This window comes from Salvelinus fontinalis, chromosome 10, assembly GCF_029448725.1.
Source record: "Salvelinus fontinalis isolate EN_2023a chromosome 10, ASM2944872v1, whole genome shotgun sequence".
NCBI classification, from domain to species: Eukaryota; Metazoa; Chordata; class Actinopteri; order Salmoniformes; family Salmonidae; genus Salvelinus; species Salvelinus fontinalis.
The window spans coordinates 40,046,402-40,072,088 of NC_074674.1; the positions used below are offsets into that span (position 1 = coordinate 40,046,402).

At 47.8% G+C, this 25,687-nt stretch overlaps 1 protein-coding gene across 1 annotated transcript in view; it reads left to right on the forward strand.

The window, feature by feature from the left end:
• The window catches only part of grik1a (glutamate receptor, ionotropic, kainate 1a), a 101,030-nt gene that overhangs the window by 31,256 nt on the left and 44,087 nt on the right, over positions 1-25,687 (forward strand). The window contains exons 6-8 of the mRNA XM_055936809.1: positions 3,295-3,348; positions 5,621-5,794; positions 6,314-6,457. Of these exons, the coding sequence (XP_055792784.1) occupies positions 3,295-3,348; positions 5,621-5,794; positions 6,314-6,457 (372 nt within the window). The remainder of the gene's footprint in view (positions 1-3,294; positions 3,349-5,620; positions 5,795-6,313; positions 6,458-25,687) is intronic.

A 25,687-nucleotide genomic window follows, 5' to 3' on the forward strand; every position in this document is an offset into this window, starting at 1 on the left:
CGCGGCTTTGTGGAGTGACAGCTAACGCGGCTTTGCGAAGTGATTTTAACAAAGCAAATTAAAAGGAAAACGCTACCGAAGTTCTATTAACACATTGACTGTAGGACTCCAATTTCCGAGATGCCTACAAGGCCCTCCCCCGCCCTCCCTTCGGCAAATCAGATCATGACTCCGTTTTTCTCATCCCTTCCGATAGGCAGAAACTCAAACAAGAAGCACCCAAGGTAAGGACTGTTCAACGCTGGTCTGACCAAACAGAATCCATGCTTCAAAATTGTTTTGATCACGCGGACTGGGATATGTTCCGGGTAGCCTCTGAGAATAACATTGACCTATACACTGACACGGTTACTGAGTTCATCAGGAAGTGTATAGCAGATGTTGTTCCTACTGTGACAATTAAAACCTACCCAAATCAGAAACCGTGAAAGCGCAAACCACTGCTTTCAGAAAACTGAAAGCGTGAACCACTGCATTTAACCATGACAAGGTGACTGGGAATAAGGCAATCAAACAGGCAACACTTCAGTACAGTACAGAGACAAAGTGGAGTCGCAATTTAACAGCTCAGACACGATACATATGTGGAAGGGTCTACAGGCAATCAGGGATTACAAAGGGAAAACCAGCCACGTCGCGGACACTGACGTCTTGCTCCCGGACAAGCTAAACACCTTCTTCACCCGCTTTGAGGATGACGTGGCCTGCTCTCTCATTCTCCATGGCCGACGTGAGTAAGACATTTAAACGTGTTAAAATGCCGCCTGCTGGCCCAGACGGCATCCCTAGCCGCGTCCTCAGAGCATGCGCAGACCAGCTGGCTGGAGTGTTTACGGACATATTCAATCACTCCCTATCCCAGTCTGCTGTCTCCTCTTGCTTCACCATTGTTCCTGTACCCAAGAATGCAAAGGTAACTGAACTAAATGACAATCGCCCCGTAGTACTCACTTCTGTCATCATGAAGTGATATGAGAGACTAGTTAGGGATCATATCACCTCCACCTTACCTGACACCCTAGACCCACTTCAATTTGCATACCGCTCCAATAGATCCACAGACGATGCAATCACCATCACACTGCACACTGCCCCATCCCATCTGGACAAGAGGAATACCTATGTAAGAATGATGTTCATTGACTACAGCTCAGCCTTCAACACCATAGTAACCTCAAGCTCATCATTAAACTTGGGGCCCTGGGTCTGAACCCCGCCCTGTGCAACTGGGCCTGGACTTCCTGACGGGCCGCCCCCAGGTGGTAAAGGTAGGAAACAACACCTCCTGTACTCCCTGTTCACCCACGACTGCGTGGTCACGCACACCTCCAACTCAATCATGAAGTTTGCAGATGACACAACCATAGTAGGCCTGATTACCAACAACGACGAAACAGCCTACAGGGTGGAGGTGAGGGCCCTAGCGGAGTGGTGCCAGGAATATAACCTCTCCCTCAACATCAACGAAATGAAGGAGCTGATCATGGACTTCAGGAAACAGCAGAGAGAGCACGCCCCCATCCACATTGACGGGACAGCAGTGGAGAAGGTGAAAAGCTTCAAGTTACTCAGTGTACACATCACTGACAAACTGAAATGGTCCACCCACACAGACAGTGTGGTGAAGAAGGCGCAACAGCGTCTCTTCAACCTCAGGAGGCTGAAGAAATTTGGCTTGGCACCTAAAACCCTGACAAACTTTTACAGATGCACAATCGAGAGCATCCTGTCGGGCTGTATCACCGCCTGGTACGGCAACTGCACCGCTCTCAACTGCAGGGCTCTCCAGAGGGGGGTGCGGTCTCCCTAACGCGTCACCGGGGGCAAACTACCTGCCCTCCAGGACACCTACACCACCCGATGTCACAGGAAGGCCAAAAAGATCATCAAGGACAACAACCACCCGAGTCACTGCCTGTTCACCCCGCTACCATCTAGAAGGCGAGGTCAGTACAGGTGCATCAAAGCTGGGACCGAGAGACTGAAAAACAGCTTCTATCTCAAGGCCATCAGACTGTTAAACAGCCATCACTAGCTGACTACCACCATGTTACTCAATCCTGCAACTTAGACGCTGCTGCCCCATATACATAGACATGGAATCACTGGGCACTTTAATAATGTAACACTAGTCACTTTAATAATGTTTACATACTGCTTTACTCATCTCATATGTATATACTGTATTCTATTCTACTGTATCTTAGTCATTGCCACTCCGACATTGCTTGTTCTAACATTTATATATTCTTAATTCCATTCTTTTACTTTAGATTTGCATCTATTGTTGTGAATTGTTAGATATTACTGTAATGTTAGAGCTAGGAACACAAGCATTTCACTACACCCGCAATAACATCTGCTAAATATATGTATGTGACCAATCAATTTTATTTGATACAGTTCAGTACATTATACCATACACTACACTTTACAGGTGGAGTAGAATAAACTGAAGTTATTGAGAACTGTCCGGTGGGAGTCTATTGAGAACTGTCCAGTGGGAGTCTATTGAGAACTGTCTAGTGGGAGTCTATTGAGAACTGTCTAGTGGGAGTCTATTGAGAACTGTCCAGTGGGAGTCTATTGAGAACTGTCTAGTGGGAGTCTATTGAGAACTGTCTAGTGGGAGTCTATTGAGAACTGTCTAGTGGGAGTCTATTGAGAACTGTCTAGTGGGAGTCTATTGAGAACTGTCCAGTGGGAGTCTATTGAGAACTGTCCAGTGGGAGTCTATTGAGAACTGTCTAGTGGGAGTCTATTGAGAACTGTCTAGTGGGAGTCTATTGAGAACTGTCTAGTGGGAGTCTATTGAGAACTGTCCAGTGGGAGTCTATTGAGAACTGTCGGGTGGGAGTCTATTGAGAACTGTCGGGTGGGAGTCTATTGAGAACTGTCGGGTGGGAGTCTATTGAGAACTGTCTAGTGGGAGTCTATTGAGAACTGTCCAGTGGGAGTCTATTGAGAACTGTCCGGTGGGAGTCTATTGAGAACTGTCGGGTGGGAGTCTATTGAGAACTGTCGGGTGGGAGTCTATTGAGAACTGTCCGGTGGGAGTCTATTGAGAACTGTCCAGTGGGAGTCTAGTGAGAACTGTCCAGTGGGAGTCTAGTGAGAACTGCCCAGTGGGAGTCTATTGAGAACTGTCCGGTGGGAGTCTATTGAGAACTGTCGGGTGGGAGTCTATTGAGAACTGTCGGGTGGGAGTCTATTGAGAACTGTCGGGTGGGAGTCTATTGAGAACTGTCCGGTGGGAGTCTATTGAGAAGTGTCCGGTTCTTCTTTCCTTCACAGCTCTCGTCGATGGGAATGATGACAGAGTACCATCATTTCTTCTTCACTACATTGGTGAGCTCTGAATTCCTGAATCACTCGTCAAACTTTCTATCAACTTTCAAAGCAGCACAACATCTCCAGCTAAAGTACATGACTAAGTTTATTTAAGATAAAATTGCTAAATGTTACGTATTATTATTATTGTTATTATTATGAAGCTCTGAATGTGCACTTTTATAACATATAGGTGTTCAGACACATCGTCTTCCATGTCATTACAGGTCATCTCTTTATTCTTAATCTCCCTTTCCCTTCCCCTCTCTCTCCCCTGCTCTCCCTCTCTCTCCCTCTCTCTCCCTATGTGTCCCTCTCTGTCTCTCCTCTGCCCGTCCCTCTCTGTCTCTCCTCTGCCCGTCCCTCTCTGTCTCTCCTCTGCCCGTCCCTCTCCGTCTCTCCTCTGCCCGTCCCTCTCCGTCTCTCCTCTGCCCGTCCCTCTCCGTCTCTCCTCTGCCCGTCCCTCTCCGTCTCTCCTCTGCCCGTCCCTCTCCGTCTCTCCTCTGCCCGTCCCTCTCCGTCTCTCCTCTGCCCGTCCCTCTCCGTCTCTCCTCTGCCCGTCCCTCTCCGTCTCTCCTCTGCCCGTCCCTCTCCGTCTCTCCTCTGCCCGTCCCTCTCCGTCTCTCCCCACCCGTCCCTCTCCGTCTCTCCCCTGCCCGTCCCTCTCCGTCTCTCCTCTGCCCGTCCCTCTCCGTCTCTCCTCTGCCCGTCCCTCTCCGTCTCCCCCACCCGTCCCCCTCTCTCCCCTGCTCTCCCCCTCTCCCTCTCTCTCCCCACCCGTCCCTCTCCGTCTCTCCTCTGCCCATCCCTCTCCGTCTCTCCCCACCCGTCCCTCTCCGTCTCCCCCACCCGTCCCCCTCTCTCCCCTTCACTTACCCCTGCTCTCCCCCTCTCCCTCTCTCTCCCCACCCGTCCCTCTCCGTCTCCCCCACCCGTCCCCCTCTCTCCCCTTCTCTCCCCTGCTCTCCCCCTCTCCCTCTCTCTCCCCACCCGTCCCTCTCCGTCTCCCCCACCCGTCCCCCTCTCTCCCCTTCTCTCCCCCTCTCCCTCTCTCTCCCCACCCGTCCCTCTCCGTCTCCCCCACCCGTCCCCCTCTCTCCCCTTCTCTCCTCTGCTCTCCCCCTCTCCGTCTCTCCCCCACCCGTCCCTCTCCGTCTCTCCCCCACCCGTCCCTCTCCGTCTCTCCCCCACCCGTCCCTCTCTGTCTCTCCCCCACCCGTCCCTCTCCGTCTCTCTCCCCACCCGTCCCTCTCTGTCTCTCCCCCACCTGTCCCTCTCCGTCGCTCCCCCACCCGTCCCTCTCCGTCTCTCCCCCACCCGTCCCTCTCCGTCTCTCCCCCACCCGTCCCTCTCCCTCTCTCTCCCCACCCGTCCCTCTCTGTCTCTCCCCCACCCGTCCCTCTCCGTCTCTCCCCCACCCGTCCCTCTCCGTCTCTCTCCCCACCCGTCCCTCTCCGTCTCTCTCCCCACCCGTCCCTCTCTGTCTCTCCCCCACCCGTCCCTCTCTGTCTCTCCCCCACCCGTCCCTCTCTGTCTCTCCCCCACCCGTCCCTCTCCGTCTCCCCCACCCGTCCCCCTCTCTCCCCTTCTCTCCCCTACTCTCCCCCTCTCCCTCTCTCTCCCCACCCGGGTCTCTCCGTCTCTCCCCCACCCGTCCCTCTCCGTCTCTCCCCCACCCGTCTCTCTCCGTCTCTCCCCCACCCGTCCCTCTCCGTCTCTCCCCCACCCGGGTCTCTCCGTCTCTCCCCCACCCGTCCCTCTCTGTCTCTCCCCCACCCGTCCCTCTCTGTCTCTCCCCCACCCGTCCCTCTCCGTCTCTCCCCCACCCGTCCCTCTCCGTCTCTCCCCCACCCGTCCCTCTCCGTCTCTCCCCCACCCGTCCCTCTCCGTCTCTCCCCCACCCGTCCCTCTCCGTCTCTCCCCCACCCGTCCCTCTCCGTCTCTCCCCCACCCGTCCCTCTCCGTCTCTCCCCCACCCGTCCCTCTCCGTCTCTCCCCCACCCGTCCCTCTCCGTCTCTCCCCCACCCGTCCCTCTCCGTCTCTCCCCCACCCGTCCCTCTCCGTCTCTCCCCCACCCGTCCCTCTCCGTCTCTCCCCCGCCCGTCCCTCTCCGTCTCTCCCCCGCCCGTCCCTCTCCGTCTCTCCCCCGCCCGTCCCTCTCCGTCTCTCCCCCACCCGTCCCTCTCTGTCTCTCCTCTGCCCGTCCCTCTCCGTCTCTCCTCTGCCCGTCCCTCTCCGTCTCTCCTCTGCCCGTCCCTCTCCGTCTCTCCCCCACCCGTCCCTCTCTAGGATCTGTTTGCGTTAGACCTGGAGCCATACCGCTACAGTGGGGTGAATATGACAGGTTTCAGGCTGTTGAATATAGACGACCCGTATGTAGCTTCCACCATGGAGAAGTGGTCTCTGGAGAGGCTTCAGGCTCCACCTAAACATGAGAGTGGATTAATGGATGGAGTTATGACGGTTAGAACACACACACACACACACACACACACACACACACACACACACACACACACACACACACACACGCATGCGCACGCACACACACACTAATGAACGTATGTAGGCATGCACGTACGAACTCACACATGCAAACACACGCACACACACAAACATGCACACACACACGCACACGTTTGGATTTGGAAAAATGTGATTAAATCTGTGATTTTAATGTAACATATGCCAAAGCCCCTAACTAACTGAAATTATTAATGTAATGTAACTATCCTAAATAATTCATGTTTTAACCCTAACTAACCTAAATAATTTATGTAATGTTTTAACCATAACTAACCTAAATAATGAATGTAACTAACCCTAACTAACCTAAATAATGTCATGTTTTAACCCTAACCCTAACTATGTCATGTTTTGACCTCTCACCTCCATGTGTTCCTGGTTCCAGACGGATGTTTTAACCCTAACCCTAACTATGTCATGTTTTGACCTCTCACCTCCATGTGTTCCTGGTTCCAGACGGAGGCGGCGTTGATGTATGACGCGGTTTTCATGGTTGCCGTGGCGTCACAGCGAGCCACTCAGATGACGGTCAGCTCCCTGCAGTGTCACCGACACAAACCCTGGCGCTTTGGACCGCGCTTCATGAACCTTTTCAAAGAGGTTAGTAAACATTTTATTTCATAACCATTATGAGTTTTGTCAACAAACAACAAAAATGTCATTGTCTTTTGTTTATAGTGCTCCATGTGAGCAATGAGCATGTCTAGTTTCTCTGTCCTGATAACGTTGAGGCAGACCACACACAGGAAGTAGGCAGACCACACACAGGAAGTAGGCCTACCTGGTCTATTGCATGAAAAAGTAAGAAAATGCCTGATTTCTGATGGTCATAACTCACCACGTCCAGCACTAATAAGCTGAGCTTCTCAGTAATTGTTTCACCTTCATTGTGAAAGAGCAGAACATCATGATCTGATGACTGCATATATCCAGTGGGAACGTCGTTACAATAAACGGCTGTATATCCTCAGCTCACTGGCGCGGGAAACTCTTTGAGGGCCCGCAATAGGCTAATTAATGTTGCATGTTCTCTAGCGACAGCTTCGGGCAAACCCGGTTGATGATTTAATGCAATGTTGTACTTCACTAGCGTTAGCTCAAATCAAGACCAATAGAAAGGGAAGCAGACAGGCGGAGTAGAGAGAGTGATGAATGTGAAATATTTTCTACTTCTAAGGATCCCAACTTTGTTTAAATGTTTTAACATTTAAATGTTCACATCCTAGTAAATAAACTGCTATGAAAAATAGAGATGTTCTTCATGAAGTATTCTAACTACGACGAGCTCAAACTCGAGACTTCTTTAACATTAGAGATCGCCCACCAGCTGTTGTTAACAAAGAGACACACACCTCCACCACCTGGATCCTGGAGTTCCTGGATCCTTTCACAGCATTATAAGGCTGCGTTGAGACAATGACTTATCAATGACCCAAGCCCAGCTCGTGACTTTGCATAGCCACATCGTTTCAACAGAAATACTCATAAATATAGATGATAATACAAGTTATACACATGGAATTATAGATATACCTCTCCTTAATGCAACCGCTGTGTCAGATTACGAAAAAAACTTTACGGAAAAAGAAACCCACGCTATAATCTGAGACGGCGCTCAAAAGCAAAACACCACAGCCGCAAAGATGGCGTCAACATAAACAAGAAAATATATGATAAATATTCCCTTACCTTTGATGATCCTCATCAGAAAGCACACCAGGAATCCCAGGTCCACAATAAATGTTTGTTTTGTTAGAAAAAATCCATTATTTATGTCCAAATACCTTCTTTTGTTAGCGCGTCTGGTTTACATATCCAAACGCTAATTCTGGTCAGCGTTATATCGGACAAAAACTTCAAAAAGTGATATTACCGGTCGAAGAAACATTTCAAACTAAGTACAGAATCAATCATTAGGATGTTTTTAACATATAGCTTCAATAAAGTTCCAACCGGAGTATTCTTTCTTGTCTTCGTGAGCAATGGAACGCAAGTGAGTACCATGAGGAAAAAGCATGATCAGAAAATGGCTGCTTGATGGACACCTGACTGATTCTGCTATCATTCTCTCCCACAACATCATAGAAGTCTCATTATAATTTCTATTGATGGTTGACATCTAGTGGAACCCCTAGGCAATCACAATCATTCATATCTCAAGGGGATTTCATTAGGGACTCTGGTGAATACATACAAGCTCAGATTTCTGACTTCCTGTTTTGATTTCAACTCAGGATTATGCCTGCCAATATGAGTTCTGTTAATCTCACAGACATAATTCAAAAAGTTTTAGAAACTTTAGAGTGTTTTCTATCCAATACTAATAATAATATGCAAATATTAGCAACTATGACTGAGGAGCAGGCCGTTTGATATGGGCACCTTTCATCCAAGCTACTCAATACTGCCCCTTCAGCCATAAGAAGTTAAGAAACAAAGTTCATGAAGTCAATAATTTGCTAGTAACAGATGACATTCATATTCTAACTATCTCTGAAACTCACTTAGATAATATATTTGATGATACAGTGGTAGCAATACATGGGTATAACATTTACAGAAAAGACAAATGCCAAAGGTGGAGGTGTTGCTGTTTATATTCAGAACCACATTCCTGTAAAGCTTAGAGAGGATCTCATGTTAAATACTGTTGAAGTAATATGGCTACAGGTTCATCTGCCTCACCTGAAGCCCATTCTGGTGGGAAACTGCTATAGACCACCAAGTGCTAACATGTGTGAAATGCTTGATATTCTATGTGATATTAACAGAGGTATATTTCCTGGGTGATTTGACTGGCTTTCATCAAGCTGCCCACTCAAGAAAAAGCTTCAAACTGTAACCAGTGCCAGCAACCTGGTTCAGGTTATCAATCAACCTACCAGGGTAGTTACAAACAGCACAGGAATGAAATCATCAACATGTATTGATCACATCTTTACTAATGCTGCAGAAATGTGCTTTAAAGCAGTATCCAAATCCGATTGGCAAACGAACTGCAAATTGAGAAATCGTGTGAATAAACTCTATAAAAACAAGAAGAAACTAACCTATAAAACAAAGATAAATGGCATAAAGAATGATAGTAAAAAGCTTTGGAGCACCTACAATTAAATTTTGGGCAAAAGGCAAATGCCAGCAACTAATGCTGACACTACACATTCAAGTATAACTGGCCAATGAAAGATAAGCATTGTAATTTTGAATTCCATAAAGTGAGTGTGGAAGAAGTTTTGTTGTAAATCAACAATGACAAGCCAAAGGGGTCTGACAAATTTAATGGAAAATTTCTGAGGATAATAGCGGACGATATTGCCACTCTTTATTTGCTATATTTTAAATGTAAGCCTACTAGAAAGTGTGTGTGCCCTCAGGCCTGGAGGGAAGCTAAAGTCATTCAGATACCCAAGAATAGTAAAGCCCCAGTTACTGGCTCAAACAGCCCACCAATCAGCCTGTTACCAACACTTAGTAAACTTCTGGGAAAAAATGGTGTTTGACCAGATACAATGCTGTTTTACTGTAAACAAATTGGCAACAGACTTTCAGCACACTTATAGGGAAGGACATTCAACAAGCACAGCACTTACACAAATTACTGATTATTGGCTGAGAGAAATTGATGATAAAAATATTGTGGGAGCTGTTTTGATAGACTTCAGTGTGGCTTTTGACATTATCTATCATAGTCTGCCGATGTAAAAATGTGTTATGGCTTTACACCCTCTGCTATAATGTTGATAAAGAGTGACCTGTCTAACAGAACACAGAGGGTGTACTTTAATGGAAGCCTCTCCAATATAATCCAGATAGAATCAGGCATTCCCCAGGGCAGCTGTCTAGGCCCCTTACATATTTTTAATCTTTACTAGTGACATGCCACTGGCTCTGAGTAAAGCCTGTGTGTCTATATATGTGGATGACTCAACACTAAACACGTCAGCTACTACAGAGACTGAAATGACTCTAACACTTAAGAGCTGCAGTTAGTTTCCGAATGGGTGGCAAGAAATAAGTTAGTCCTAAATATTTATATAACTAAAAGCATTGTATGTGGGACAAATCATTAACAAAACCCTAAACAACTAAATGTTGTATTAAATTATGTGGAAATTGAGCAAGCTGAGGTGACTAAACTTCTTCTGAGTAATCCTGGATAGTAAACCGTCGTGGTCAAAATATGTTTGTCAATAATAAAGAGCTGCTCTGCCTTCTGAACAACACTATCAACAAGGCAGGTCCTACAGGCCCTAGTTTTATCACACCTGGACTACTGTTCAGTCATGTGGTCAGGTGCCACAAAGAGGAACTTAGGAAAATTACAATTGGTTCAGAACAGGGCAGCACTGCTTAGATGTACACGCGGAGCTAACATTAATGGCATGCATGTCAATCTCTCATGGCTCAAAGTGGAGGAGAGATTGACTTCATCACTACTTGTATTTGTAAGAAGTGTTGACATGCTGAATAAACCGAGCTGTCTGTTTAAACTACTGGCACACAGCTCAGACTCCCATTGCATACCCCACAAGACATGCCACCAGAGGTCTCTTCACAATTCCCAAGTCCAGAACAGACTATGGGAGGCGCACAGTACTACGTCTCCCGGGTGGCGCAGTGGTCTAGGGCACTGCATCGCAGTGCTAGCTGCGCCACCAGAGTCTCTGGGTTCGCGCCCAGGTTGGGCTGGGGTCGCGCCCAGGCTCTGTCGCAGCCGGCTGCAACCGGGAGGTCCGTGGGGCGACGCACAATTGGCATAGCGTCGTCCGGGTTAGGGAGGGTTTGGCCGGTAGGGATATCCTTGTCTCAGTATGTACAAATGTAATAAAATGTATGCACTCTACTATAAGTCGCTCTGGATAAGAGCGTCTGCTAAATGACTAAAATGTAAATGTAAATGTACATAGAGCCATGACTAAATGGAACTCTATTCCACATCACGTAACTGATGCAAGCAGTAGAATCAGATGAAATATATATATATAAAATACACCTTATGGAACAGCGGGGACTGTGAAGAGACACAAACACAGGCACAGACACATGCACACATGGATGTTGTATTGTAGATATGTGATCGTGCAGTAGTGGCCTGAGGGAACACACTAAATGTGTTGGGTAAAGTGTTATGAAATGTCATGTAATATTTTAAACTGTATATAACTGCCTTAATGTTGCTGGACCCCAGGATTCCAAGAACACAGGATGAGATGTTACTATCCTTTGTGCAAGCACTTCCAAGAGTTCATGAACAGTGAGACTGGTGAAATTTGGGGAGCGCATCGTCAGTAGTGTACCTTTGGTTCCTAGGGTGTTTCGGCCTTTCACACTATACACCCTCCCCAAAGGCGGCCAGCGACAGGGTGATCAATCCTACGCTTGCGCCCCATTCCCAATTAGTCATAGGAGTTGCCTTGTTGTTGATAGCCACCATCCCATGGGACTATGCATGGCAGGGGCGTCTTCCTCCCTGAGTCAAGCATTGTTGACCGCATACCTCCTGGCCCTCTCACTTCGGGGCCCAGCTGGGGTCTTTCCTCTTCATCCAGAGCCATTGACTGCTGCCTTCTGCCGCCTCTGATACAGCTTTGATGCCGAACGCTGGCTCTGGCCCTTAATTCCCAGGTCTCTAAGCAGTCTGGTTTTAGATGTTGCCACAAAACCTCTGCAGCCCACCTCCACTGGTCGGACTTCTGTGTTCCAGCCATGATGCCGTGCTTCGGCAGCTAGATCGGCATAGTGCAGATGTTTTCGCTCATAAGCCTCATCTACTGAGTCCTCCCAGGGTACTGTGAGCTCAATGATGAAGACCTTCTTGAGCGAACGGGACCAGAGCACCATGTCAGGTCTTAGGGTGGTGGTTGCGATCTCCGGAGGAAACACAAGTTGCAGGCCAATGTCAGCTAGCGTTTTCCAGTCGCGGGCCAAGTGCAGCTGGTCTCGCTCTAATGGTGTAGAGCCAGGAAGAGTAGCTGCTGCCTTGGCAGAAACTAATGGGGATCCATAATAAACCCCAGGAAGAGTAGCTGCTGTCTTGGCAGGAACTAATGGGGATCCATAATAAACCCCAGGAAGAGTAGCTGCTGCCTTAGCAGGAACTAATGGGGATCAATAATAAACCCCAGGAAGAGTAGCTGCTGCCTTGGCAGGAACTAATGGGGATCAATAATAAACCCCAGGAAGAGTAGCTGCTGCCTTGGCAGGAACTAATGGGGATCCATAATAAACCCCAGGAAGAGTAGCTGCTGCCTTGACAGGAACTAATGGGACCCATAATAAACCCCAGGAGGAGTAGCTGCTGCCTTGACAGGAACTAATGGGGACCCATAATAAACCCCAGGAAGAGTAGCTGCTGCCTTGGCAGGAACTAATGGGGATCCATAATAAACCCCAGGAAGAGTAGCTGCTGCCTTGACAGGAACTAATGGGGATCCATAATAAACCCCAGGAAGAGTAGCTGCTGCCTTGGCAGGAACTAATGGGGATCCATAATAAACCCCAGGAAGAGTAGCTGCTGCCTTGGCAGAAACTAATGGGGATCCATAATAAACCCCAGGAAGAGTAGCTGCTGCCTTGGCAGGAACTAATGGGGATCCATAATAAACACCAGGAAGAGTAGCTGCAGCCTTGGCAGGAACTAATGGGGATCCATAATAAACCCCAGTAAGAGTAGCTGCTGCCTTGACAGGAACGAATGGGGATCCATAATAAACCCCAGTAAGAGTAGCTGCTGCCTACTTTGTACATATAATTAAAGATAAACATCTTGTGAATCCAGCCAACATGTTCGATTTTTAAAATGTTTTACAGCGAAAACACAACATATATTTATGTTCGCTCACCACAATATCCAAAAACACACCGCCATTTTTTCACAGAAAAGATAGCTTTCACAAAACCCACAAATAGAGATAAAATGAATCACTAACCTTTGAACAACTTCATCAGATGACAGTCATATGACATCATGTTATACAATACATTTATGTTTTGTTCGATTATGTGCATATTTATATCCACAAATCGTGGTTTTACATTGGCGCCATGTTCAGAAATGTCTCCAAAATAGCCAGAATAATTACAGAGAGCAACGTGAAATACAGAAATACTCATCATAAAACTTTGAAAGATACATGTTGTACATATAATTAAAGATAAACATGTGTCTACTAAATTGCATGATTGAGTTTCTTATAGTTTGTCTCCAACAAACTCTTCTGACTGAGTGGTATTAACACCGTGACGTCTACGCTGTTTTACAACCTTACGTGTGTGTGTGTGTCCATGCGTGTGTGTGTGTCCATGCGTGCGTGCCATTGTATAACTTATGATGTAATAAAATGGTCCACCATATTATAATTTGTAATAAATCATTTAAATTTTCTGGAATGCCCCAAAAAAAAAATCACCAATAAAATGATGTAAACTTAAATGATGAACAGGAAGGACATTTACGATCACGAGTGGCCAATATGATCTATCAGAAAGCCATGCCCCCTAATAAATCACGCCTCCTGAAAATGACCTAAGGATTAGATTAGATTAGATGCTAGGTCAATCCAGCATGATGATTAAATTAACCGAACTGATGGTTGAATTAATCCCACATACACGCAACCCAATTTGGTTCTGCCAAAAGAACTTAGCGTGTGTTCTGTCCAATATTTACCCATTAATGGGTTTCCAAATAACTCAAATTGTATACAGTTAGCCCATTGTGTGTGAATCAGGCTTTAGGTATGTCATGAACATTCATAGAAGAATCATTCACGCTAAGGGTTACAACAAAGATACAGACCCTGTCCCTTCGTGAGCTCATTCAAAGATGAGAGTCCTGTACTCTGGCCCAAATATGAATCACATTTCTACTTTGTAGAGCTGTCAAGCTTTTCCTTTTGAGATGTTAATTTAAAATACCACTTTTCAGAAACACCTCTAAAGGTTCTGAAGTGCCTGAGACAGAGCGAAGAGGACATACTTTATTCTACGTTTTTTCTCCCATCTCAACAGTTTACCATCTCAACCCCTCAAGAAATATGGATTAATGCGTTTAAAAATATATATATATTTATTCCCCGTCTGCCTGCATACTAACAGAATTGAGTCCTTTGAAGCACGAGAAACGCTCTGATCTTTTAAGTCTTAAATCCACTTGTGATGATTTGCCTGGAATGGAGAGAGTGGAGGAAAGAGTGGATGGGGGGAGGGGTGGGGAGTGGGGAGTGGAGAAAAGAGTGGATGGGGGGGTGGGGAGTGGAGGAAAGAGTGGATCTGGGGGGTGGGGGGTGGAGGAAAGAGTGGATTGGGGGTGGGGAGTGGAGGAAAGAGTGGATGGGGGGGTGGGGAGTGGAGAAAAGAGTGGATCTGGGGGGTGGGGAGTGGAGGAAAGAGTGGATCTGGGGGGTGGGGAGTGGAGGAAAGAATGGATGGGGGGTGGGGAGTGGAGGAAAAAGTGGATCTGGGGGGTGGGGAGTGGAGGAAAGAGTGGATGGGGGGTGGGGAGTGGAGGAAAGAGTGGATGGGGGGTGGGGAGTGGAGGAAAGAATGGATGGGGGGTGGGGAGGGGAGGAAAGAGTGGATGGGGGGTGGGGAGTGGAGGAAAGAGTGGATGGGGGGGTGGGGAGTGGAGGAAAGAGTGGATCGGGGGGGTGGGGAGTGGAGAAAAGAGTGGATCGGGGGGGTAGGGGAGTGGAGAAAAGAGTGGATGGGGGGTGGGGAGTGGAGGAAAGAGTGGATGGGGGGGTGGGGAGTGGAGGAAAGAGTGGATGGAGGGGTGGGGAGTGGATGGGGGGTGGTGGAGGAAAGAGTGGATGGGGGGTGGGGGGTGGAGGAAAGAGTGGATGGGGGGGGTGGAGGAAAGAGTGGATGGAGGGGTGGGGAGTGGAGGAAATAGTGGATGGGGGGGGTGGAGGAAAGAGTGGATGGAGGGGTGGGGAGTGGAGGAAAGAGTGGATGGGGGGGGTGGAGGAAAGAGTGGATGGAGGGGTGGGGAGTGGAGGAAAGAGTGGATGGGGGGGGTGGAGGAAAGAGTGGATGGAGGGGTGGGGAGTGGAGGAAAGAGTGGATGGGGGGGGTGGAGGAAAGAGTGGATGGAGGGGTGGGGATAGTGTTTCCAGGCCTCCAAAGACCTCTCTTTTTTTTAAAGATAATATCTCTCTCTCTCTCCCCCCCAAAAATATCCCCTGTATACCCTCGGTCAGCTGGAGTGGTGTAAAGCTCGCCACCATTGGACTCAGTGGAAACGTGTTCTCTGGAGTGATGAATCCGACATTATGTATAATATACAGTACCAGTCTAAAGTATGGACACACCTACACATTCCAGGGTTTTTCTTTATGTTTACTATTTTCTACATTGTAGAATAAAAGTGAAGACATCAAAACTATAAAATAACACATATGGAATCATGTAGTTACACACACACTGACTCACTCACTGTAGGAATTAATGATTTTTTTATTACTTTCCCTGTCCCCCACACATACATCTGTAAGGTCCAATTCAATCATTTAAATGTCAAACACAGATTCAACTACAACTTTAAAAAAAAAAAAAGCCTCATGAAGAAGGTCAGCGATTGGTTATCAATAACAAATCAGACATTGTATAGGTATCTTTTTTAAGCAACAGCTATGGAGTTTAATGGCTGTGAGAAAACTGTTAGGTTTTCGCCAGACATAATGGGACCAATCTCGTCCCCCCCCCCCAAAAAGTTGAAGAAGAACCTGGATGATCATCAAGACTATTTGAGGAGATGTTTCAAACCTTTTTGAACGAGATGATAGGTTTTACATTAAGAACCGCATACCAACGGTGGTGGTAGTGTGATGATTTGCTGCCTCAAGACCTGGATCATTTGTCTTATTGAAGGAACCCTGAATTCTGCTCTGTATCAGAGACAGGAGAATGTCAGGCCCATCCGTCTGTGAGCTGAAGATGAGAAAGCGTAGGTGGGTCATGCAGCAAGACAATTATCCTCAAACACACAATCAAGTCTACATGAAAGGTCTGATTTCATTACGATTGAAACACGACCCGGGTGGTATTATGCTCGCTTCAATGAAAGCAACAATGAAGCATGCATGAGAGCACCAGCTGTTCCGGACGACTATGTGATCAATGCTCTCCGATGTGAACAAGACCATTTATAAACAGGTCAACATTCACAAATCCGCGGGGCCAGACGGATTACCAGGACGTGTACTCAAAGCATGTGCGGACCAACTGGCAAGTGTCTTCACTGACATTATCAACCTCTCCCTGACAGAGTCTGTAATAGCAACATGTTTCAAACAGACCACCATAGTATCGTCCCTGTGCCCAATAATGCCAAGGTAACCTGCCTAAATGACTACCGACCCGTAGCACTCACGTCTGTAGCCATGAAGTGCTTTGAAAGGCTGATCATGGCTCACATCAACACCATTATCCTAGAATCCCAAGACCCACTCCAATTTGCATACTGCACGAACAGATCCACAGATGATGCAATCTCTATTGCACTCCACACTGCCCTGTCCCACCTGGACAAAAATAACACCTGTGTGAGAATGCTGTTCATTGACCGCAGCTCAGCGTTCAACACCATAGTGCCCTCAAAGCTCATCATTAAGCTAAGGACCCTGGGACTAAACACCTCCCTCTGCAACTGGATCCTGGCCACCCCCAAGTGGTAAGGGTAGGCAACAACACATCTGCCACACCGATCCTCAACACGGGGGCCCTTCAGGGGTGCGTGCTTAGTCCCCTCCTGTACTCCCTGTTCACCCACAACTGCGTGGCTAAGCACGACTCCAACACCATCATTAAGTTTGCTTACGACACAACAGTGGTAGGCCTGATTACCGACAACAGCAAGACAGCCAATAGTGAGGAGGTCAGAGAACTGGCAGTGTGGTGCCAGGACAACAACCTCTCCCTCAATGTGATCAAGACAAAGGAGCTGATCGTGGACTACAGGAAAAGGAGGGCCGAACAGGCCCCCATTAACATCGACGGGCCTGTAGTGGAGCGGGTCGAGAGTTTCAAGTTCCTTGGTGTCCACATCACAAAACAAACTATCATGGTCCAAACACACCAAGACAGTTGTGAAGAGGGCACTACAACACCCGTTCCCCCTTAGGACACTGAAAAGATTTGGCGTGGGTCCTCAGATCCTCAAAACGTTTTACAGCTGCACCATCGAGAGCATCCTGACCGGTTGCATCACCGCCGGGTATGGCAACTGCTCGGCATCTGACCGTAAGGCGCTACAGAGGGTAGTGCATATGGCCCAGTACATCACTGGGGCATTCAGGACCTACAGTTGAAGTCGGAAGTTTACATACACGTAGATTGGAGTCATTAAAACTTGTTTTTCAACCACTCCACAAATTTCTTGTTAACAAACTATAGTTTTGGCAAGTCGGTTAGGACATCTACTTTGTGCATGACACAAGTCATCTTTCCAACAATTGTTTACAGACAGATTGTTTCACTTATAATTCACCGTATCACAATTCCAGTGGGTCAGAAGTTTACATACACTAAGTTGACTGCCTTTAAACAGCTTGGGAAATTCTAGAAAATGATGTCATGGCTTTAGAAGCTTCTGATAGGCTAATTGGCATAATTTCAGTAAATTGGAGGTGTACCTGTGGATGTATTTCAAGGCCTACCTTCAAACGCAGTGCCTCTTAGCTTGACATCATGGAAAAATCTAAAGAAATCAGCCAAGACCTCAATAAAAAAAATTCTAACTTTTCCAAAAGCCTGAAGGTACCACGTTCATCTGTACAAACAATAGTACGCAAGTATAAACACCATGGGACCACGCAGCCGTCATACCGCTCAGGAAGGAGACGCGTTCTGTCTCCTAGAGATGGACGTACTTTGGTGCGAAAAGTGCAAATCAATCCCAGAACATCAGCAAAAGGACCTTGTGAAGATGCTGGAGGAAACGGGTACAAAAGTATCTATATCCACAGTAAAACGAGTCCTATATCGACATAACCTGTAAGTCCGCTCAGAAAGGAAGAAGCCACTGCTCCAAAACCGCCATAAAAAAGCCAGACTACGGTTTGCAACTGCATATGAGGACAAAAATCGTACTTTTTGGAGAAATGTCCTCTGGTCTGATGAAACAAAAATAGAACTGTTTGACCATAATGACCATTGTTATGTTTGTAGGAAAAAGGGGGGATGCTTGCAAGCCCGAGAACACCATCCCAACCGTGAAGTATGGGGGTGGCAGCATCATGTTATGGGGGTGCTTTGCTGCAAGAGGGACTGGTGCACTTCACAAAATAGATGGCATCATGAGGCTGGAAAATTATGTGGATATATTGAAGCAACATCTCAAAAGACATCAGTCAGGAAGTTAAAGCTTGGTTGCAAATGGGTCTTCCAAACGGACAATTACCCCAAGCATACTTCCAAAGTTGTGGCAAAATGGCTTAAGGACAACAAAGTCAAGTTATTGGAGTGGCCATCACAAAGCCCTGACCTCAATCCTATAGAAAATGTGTGGGCAGAACTGAAAAAGCGTGTGCGAGCAAGGAGGCCTACAAACCTGACTCAGTTACACAAGCTCTGTCAGGAGGAATGGGACAAAATTCACCCAACTTATTGTGGGCAGCTTGTGGAAGGCTACCCGAAACGTTTGACCCAAGTTAAACAATTTAAAGCCAATGCTACCAAATACTAATTGAATGTATGTAAGATTCTGACCCACTGGGAATGTGATGAAAGAAATAAAAGGGAAATCATTCCCTCTACTATTATTCTGACATTTCACATTCTTAAAATAAAGTGGTGATCCTAACTGACCTAAGACAGGGAATTTTTACTAGGATTAAATGTCAGGAATTGTGGAAACTGAGTATAAATGTATTTGGCTGTAAGGTGTATGTAAATTTCCGACTGTATATACTAGGCGGTGTCAGATGAATGCCCAAAAAATTGTCAAAGACTCCAGCCACCCTAATCATAGACTGTTCTCTCTGCTACCGCACGGCAAGCGGTACCGGAGCGCCAATTCTAGGTCCAAGATGCTTCTTAACAGCTTCTATCCAAAGCCATAAGACTCCTTAACATCTAATCAAATGACCACCCGGACTATTTACATTGACCCTCCCCTCCCCTTTGTTTTTATGCTGCAGCTACTCGCTGTTTATTATCTATGCATAGTCACTCTACAAATTACCCCGACTAACCGGTACCCCCTGTATATAGCCTCCACATTGACTCTGTACCGGTACCCCCTGTATATAGCCTCCACATTGACTCGGTACCGGTACCCCCCTGTATATAGCCTCCACATTGACTCTGTACCGGTACCCCCTGTATATAGCCTCCACATTGACTCTGTACCGGTACCCCCTGTATATAGCCTCCACATTGACTCTGTACCGGTACCCCCCTGTATATAGCCTCCACATTGACTCTGTACCGGTACCCCCTGTATATAGCCTCCACATTGACTCTGTACCGGTACCCCCTGTATATAGTCTCCACATTGACTCTGTACCGTAACACCCTGTATATAGCCTCTACATTGACTCTGTACCGGTACCCCCTGTATATAGCCTCCACATTGACTCTGTACCGGTACCCCCTGTATATAGCCTCCACATTGACTCTGTACCGGTACCCCCTGTATATAGCCTCCACATTGACTCTGTACTGGTACCCCCTGTTTATAGCCTCCACATTGACTCTGTACCGGTACCCCCTGTATATAGCCTCCACATTGACTCTGTACCGGTACCCCCTGTATATAGCCTCCACATTGACTCTGTACTGGTACCCCCTGTATATAGTCTCCACATTGACTCTGTACTGGTACCCCCTGTATATAGCCTCCACATTGACTCTGTACCGGTACCCCCTGTATATAGCCTCCACATTGACTCTGTACTGGTACCCCTTGTATATAGCCTCCACATTGACTCTGTACTGGTACCCCCTGTATATAGCCTCCACATTGACTCTGTACTGGTACCCCCTGTATATAGACTCCACATTGACTCTGTACTGGTACCCCCTGTATATAGCCTCCACATTGACTCTGTACTGGTACCGCCTGTATATAGCCTCCACATTGACTCTGTACTGGTACCGCCTGTATATAGCCTCCACATTGACTCTGTACTGGTACGCCCTGTATATAGCCTCCACATTGACTCTGTACCGGTACCCCCTGTATATAGCCTCCACATTGACTCTGTACCGGTACCCCCTGTATATAGCCTCCACATTGACTATGTACTGGTACCCCCTGTATATAGCCTCCACATTGACTCTGTACCGGTACCCCCTGTATATAGCCTCCACATTGACTCTGTACCGGTACCACCTGTATATAGCCTCCACATTGACTATGTACCGGTACCCCCTGTATATAGCCTCCACATTGACTCTGTACCGGTACCCCCTGTATATAGCCTCCACATTGACTCTGTACTGGTACCCCCTGTATATAGCCTCCACATTGACTCTGTACCGGTACCCCCTGTATATAGCCTCCACATTGACTCTGTACCGGTACCCCCTGTATATAGCCTCCACATTGACTCTGTACTGGTACCCCCTGTATATAGCCTCCACATTGACTATGTACTGGTACCCCCTGTATATAGCCTCCACATTGACTCTGTACCGGTACCCCCTGTATATAGCCTCCACATTGATTCTGTACCGGTACCCCCTGTATATAGCCTCCACATTGATTCTGTACCGGTACCCCCTGTATATAGCCTCCACATTGACTCTGTACCGGTACCCCCTGTATATAGCCTCCACATTGACTCTGTACCGGTACCCCCTGTATATAGCCTCCACATTGACTCTGTACCGGTACCCCCTGTATATAGCCTCCACATTGACTCTGTACTGGTACCCCCTGTATATAGCCTCCACATTGACTCTGTACTGGTACCCCCTGTATATAGCCTCCACATTGACTCTGTACTGGTACCCCCTGTATATAGCCTCCACATTGACTCTGTACTGGTACCCCCTGTATATAGCCTCCACATTGACTCTGTACCGGTACCCCCTGTATACAGCCTCCACATTGACTTTGTACCGGTATCCCCTGTATATAGCCTCCACATTGACTCTGTACTGGTACCCCCTGTATATAGCCTCCACATTGACTCTGTACCGGTACCCCCTGTATATAGCCTCCACATTGACTCGGTACCGGTACCCCCTGTATATAGCCTCCACATTGACTCTGTACCGGTAGCCCCTGTATATAGCCTCCACAGTGACTCTGTACCGGTACCCCCTGTATATAGCCTCCACATTGACTCTGTACCGGTACCCCCTGTATATAGCCTCCACATTGACTCTGTACTGGTACCCCCTGTATATAGCCTCCACATTGACTCTGTACTGGTACCCCCTGTATATAGCCTCCACATTGACTCTGTACCGGTACCCCCTGTATATAGCCTCCACATTGACTCTGTACTGGTACCCCCTGTATATAGCCTCCACATTGACTATGTACTGGTACCCCCTGTATATAGCCTCCACATTGACTCTGTACCGGTACCCCCTGTATATAGCCTCCACATTGACTCGGTACCGGTACCCCCTGTATATAGCCTCCACATTGACTCTGTACCGGTAGCCCCTGTATATAGCCTCCACAGTGACTCTGTACCGGTACCCCCTGTATATAGCCTCCACATTGACTCTGTACCGGTACCCCCTGTATATAGCCTCCACATTGACTCTGTACTGGTACCCCCTGTATATAGCCTCCACATTGACTCTGTACTGGTACCCCCTGTATATAGCCTCCACATTGACTCTGTACCGGTACCCCCTGTATATAGCCTCCACATTGACTCTGTACTGGTACCCCCTGTATATAGCCTCCACATTGACTATGTACTGGTACCCCCTGTATATAGCCTCCACATTGACTCTGTACCGGTACCCCCTGTATATAGCCTCCACATTGATTCTGTACCGGTACCCCCTGTATATAGTCTCCACATTGACTCTGTACCGTAACACCCTGTATATAGCCTCTACATTGACTCTGTACCGGTACCCCCTGTATATAGCCTCCACATTGACTCTGTACCGGTACCCCCTGTATATAGCCTCCACATTGACTCTGTACCGGTACCCCCTGTATATAGCCTCCACATTGACTCTGTACTGGTACCCCCTGTTTATAGCCTCCACATTGACTCTGTACCGGTACCCCCTGTATATAGCCTCCACATTGACTCTGTACCGGTACCCCCTGTATACAGCCTCCACATTGACTCTGTACCGGTACCCCCTGTATATAGCCTCCACATTGACTCTGTACCGGTACCCCCTGTATACAGCCTCCACATTGACTTTGTACCGGTATCCCCTGTATATAGCCTCCACATTGACTCTGTACTGGTACCCCCTGTATATAGCCTCCACATTGACTCTGTACCGGTACCCCCTGTATATAGCCTCCACATTGACTCGGTACCGGTACCCCCTGTATATAGCCTCCACATTGACTCTGTACCGGTAGCCCCTGTATATAGCCTCCACAGTGACTCTGTACCGGTACCCCCTGTATATAGCCTCCACATTGACTCTGTACCGGTACCCCCTGTATATAGCCTCCACATTGACTCTGTACTGGTACCCCCTGTATATAGCCTCCACATTGACTCTGTACTGGTACCCCCTGTATATAGCCTCCACATTGACTCTGTACCGGTACCCCCTGTATATAGCCTCCACATTGACTCTGTATTGGTACCCCCTGTATATAGCCTCCACATTGACTATGTACTGGTACCCCCTGTATATAGCCTCCACATTGACTCTGTACCGGTACCCCCTGTATATAGCCTCCACATTGATTCTGTACCGGTACCCCCTGTATATAGCCTCCACATTGACTCTGTACCGTAACACCCTGTATATAGCCTCTACATTGACTCTGTACCGGTACCCCCTGTATATAGCCTCCACATTGACTCTGTACCGGTACCCCCTGTATATAGCCTCCACATTGACTCTGTACCGGTACCCCCTGTATATAGCCTCCACATTGACTCTGTACTGGTACCCCCTGTTTATAGCCTCCACATTGACTCTGTACCGGTACCCCCTGTATATAGCCTCCACATTGACTCTGTACCGGTACCCCCTGTATATAGCCTCCACATTGACTCTGTACTGGTACCCCCTGTATATAGTCTCCACATTGACTCTGTACTGGTACCCCCTGTATATAGCCTCCACATTGACTCTGTACCGGTACCCCCTGTATATAGCCTCCACATTGACTCTGTACTGGTACCCCTTGTATATAGCCTCCACATTGACTCTGTACTGGTACCCCCTGTATATAGCCTCCACATTGACTCTGTACTGGTACCCCCTGTATATAGACTCCACATTGACTCTGTACTGGTACCCCCTGTATATAGCCTCCACATTGACTCTGTACTGGTACCGCCTGTATATAGCCTCCACATTGACTCTGTACTGGTACCGCCTGTATATAGCCTCCACATTGACTCTGTACTGGTACGCCCTGTATATAGCCTCCACATTGACTCTGTACCGGTACCCCCTGTATATAGCCTCCACATTGACTCTGTACCGGTACCCCCTGTATATAGCCTCCACATTGACTATGTACTGGTACCCCCTGTATATAGCCTCCACATTGACTCTGTACCGGTACCCCCTGTATATAGCCTCCACATTGACTCTGTACCGGTACCACCTGTATATAGCCTCCACATTGACTATTTACCGGTACCCCCTGTATATAGCCTCCACATTGACTCTGTACCGGTACCCCCTGTATATAGCCTCCACATTGACTCTGTACTGGTACCCCCTGTATATAGCCTCCACATTGACTCTGTACCGGTACCCCCTGTATATAGCCTCCACATTGACTCTGTACCGGTACCCCCTGTATATAGCCTCCACATTGATTCTGTACCGGTACCCCCTGTATATAGCCTCCACATTGATTCTGTACCGGTACCCCCTGTATATAGCCTCCACATTGACTCTGTACCGGTACCCCCTGTATATAGCCTCCACATTGACTCTGTACCGGTACCCCCTGTATACAGCCTCCACATTGACTCTGTACCGGTACCCCCTGTATATAGCCTCCACATTGACTCAGTACCGGTACCCCCTGTATATAGCCTCCACATTGACTCTGTACCGGTACCCCCTGTATATAGCCTCCACATTGACTCTGTACTGGTACCCCCTGTATATAGCCTCCACATTGACTCTGTACTGGTACCCCCTGTATATAGCCTCCACATTGACTCTGTACTGGTACCCCCTGTATATAGCCTCCACATTGACTCTGTACCGGTACCCCCTGTATATAGCCTCCACATTGACTCTGTACCGGTACCCCCTGTATACAGCCTCCACATTGACTCTGTACCGGTACCCCCTGTATATAGCCTCCACATTGACTCTGTACTGGTACCCCCTGTATATAGCCTCCACATTGACTCTGTACCGGTACCACCTGTATATAGCCTCCACATTGACTCGGTACCGGTACCCCCTGTATATAGCCTCCACATTGACTCTGTACCGGTAGCCCCTGTATATAGCCTCCACAGTGACTCTATACCAATACCCCCTGTATATAGCCTCCACATTGACTCTGTACCGGTACCCCCTGTATATAGCCTCCACATTGACTCTGTACTGGTACCCCCTGTATATAGCCTCCACATTGACTCTGTACTGGTACCCCCTGTATATAGCCTCCACATTGACTCTGTACCGGTACCCCCTGTATATAGCCTCCACATTGACTCTGTACTGGTACCCCCTGTATATAGCCTCCACATTGACTATGTACTGGTACCCCCTGTATATAGCCTCCACATTGACTCTGTACCGGTACCCCCTGTATATAGCCTCCACATTGATTCTGTACCGGTACCCCCTGTATATAGCCTCCACATTGACTCTGTACCGGTACCCCCTGTATATAGCCTCCACATTGACTCTGTACTGGTACCCCCTGTATATAGCCTCCACATTGACTCTGTACCGGTACCCCCCTGTATATAGCCTCCACATTGACTCTGTACCGGTACCCCCTGTATATAGCCTCCACATTGATTCTGTACCGGTACCCCCTGTATATAGCCTCCACATTGACTCTGTACCGGTACCCCCTGTATATAGCCTCCACATTGATTCTGTACCGGTACCCCCTGTATATAGCCTCCACATTGAATCTGTACCGGTACCCCCTGTATATAGCCTCCACATTGACTCTGTACTGGTACCCCCTGTATATAGCCTCCACATTGACTCTGTACCGGTACCCCCCTGTATATAGCCTCCACATTGACTCTGTACCGGTACCCCCCTGTATATAGCCTCCACATTGACTCTGTACCGGTACCCCCTGTATATAGCCTCCACATTGATTCTGTACCGGTACCCCCTGTATATAGCCTCCACATTGACTCTGTACCGGTACCCCCTGTATATAGCCTCCACATTGACTCTGTACTGGTACCCCCTGTATATAGCCTCCACATTGACTCTGTACCGGTACCCCCTGTATATAGCCTCCACATTGACACTGTACCGGTACCCCCTGTATATAGCCTCCACATTGACTCTGTACTGGTACCCCCTGTATATAGCCTCCACATTGACTCTGTACTGGTACCCCCTGTATATAGCCTCCACATTGACTCTGTACTGGTACCCCCTGTGTATAGCCTCCACATTGACTCTGTACTGGTACCCCCTGTATATAGCCTCCACATTGACTCTGTACCGGTAGCCCCTGTGTATAGCCTCCACATTGACTCTGTACTG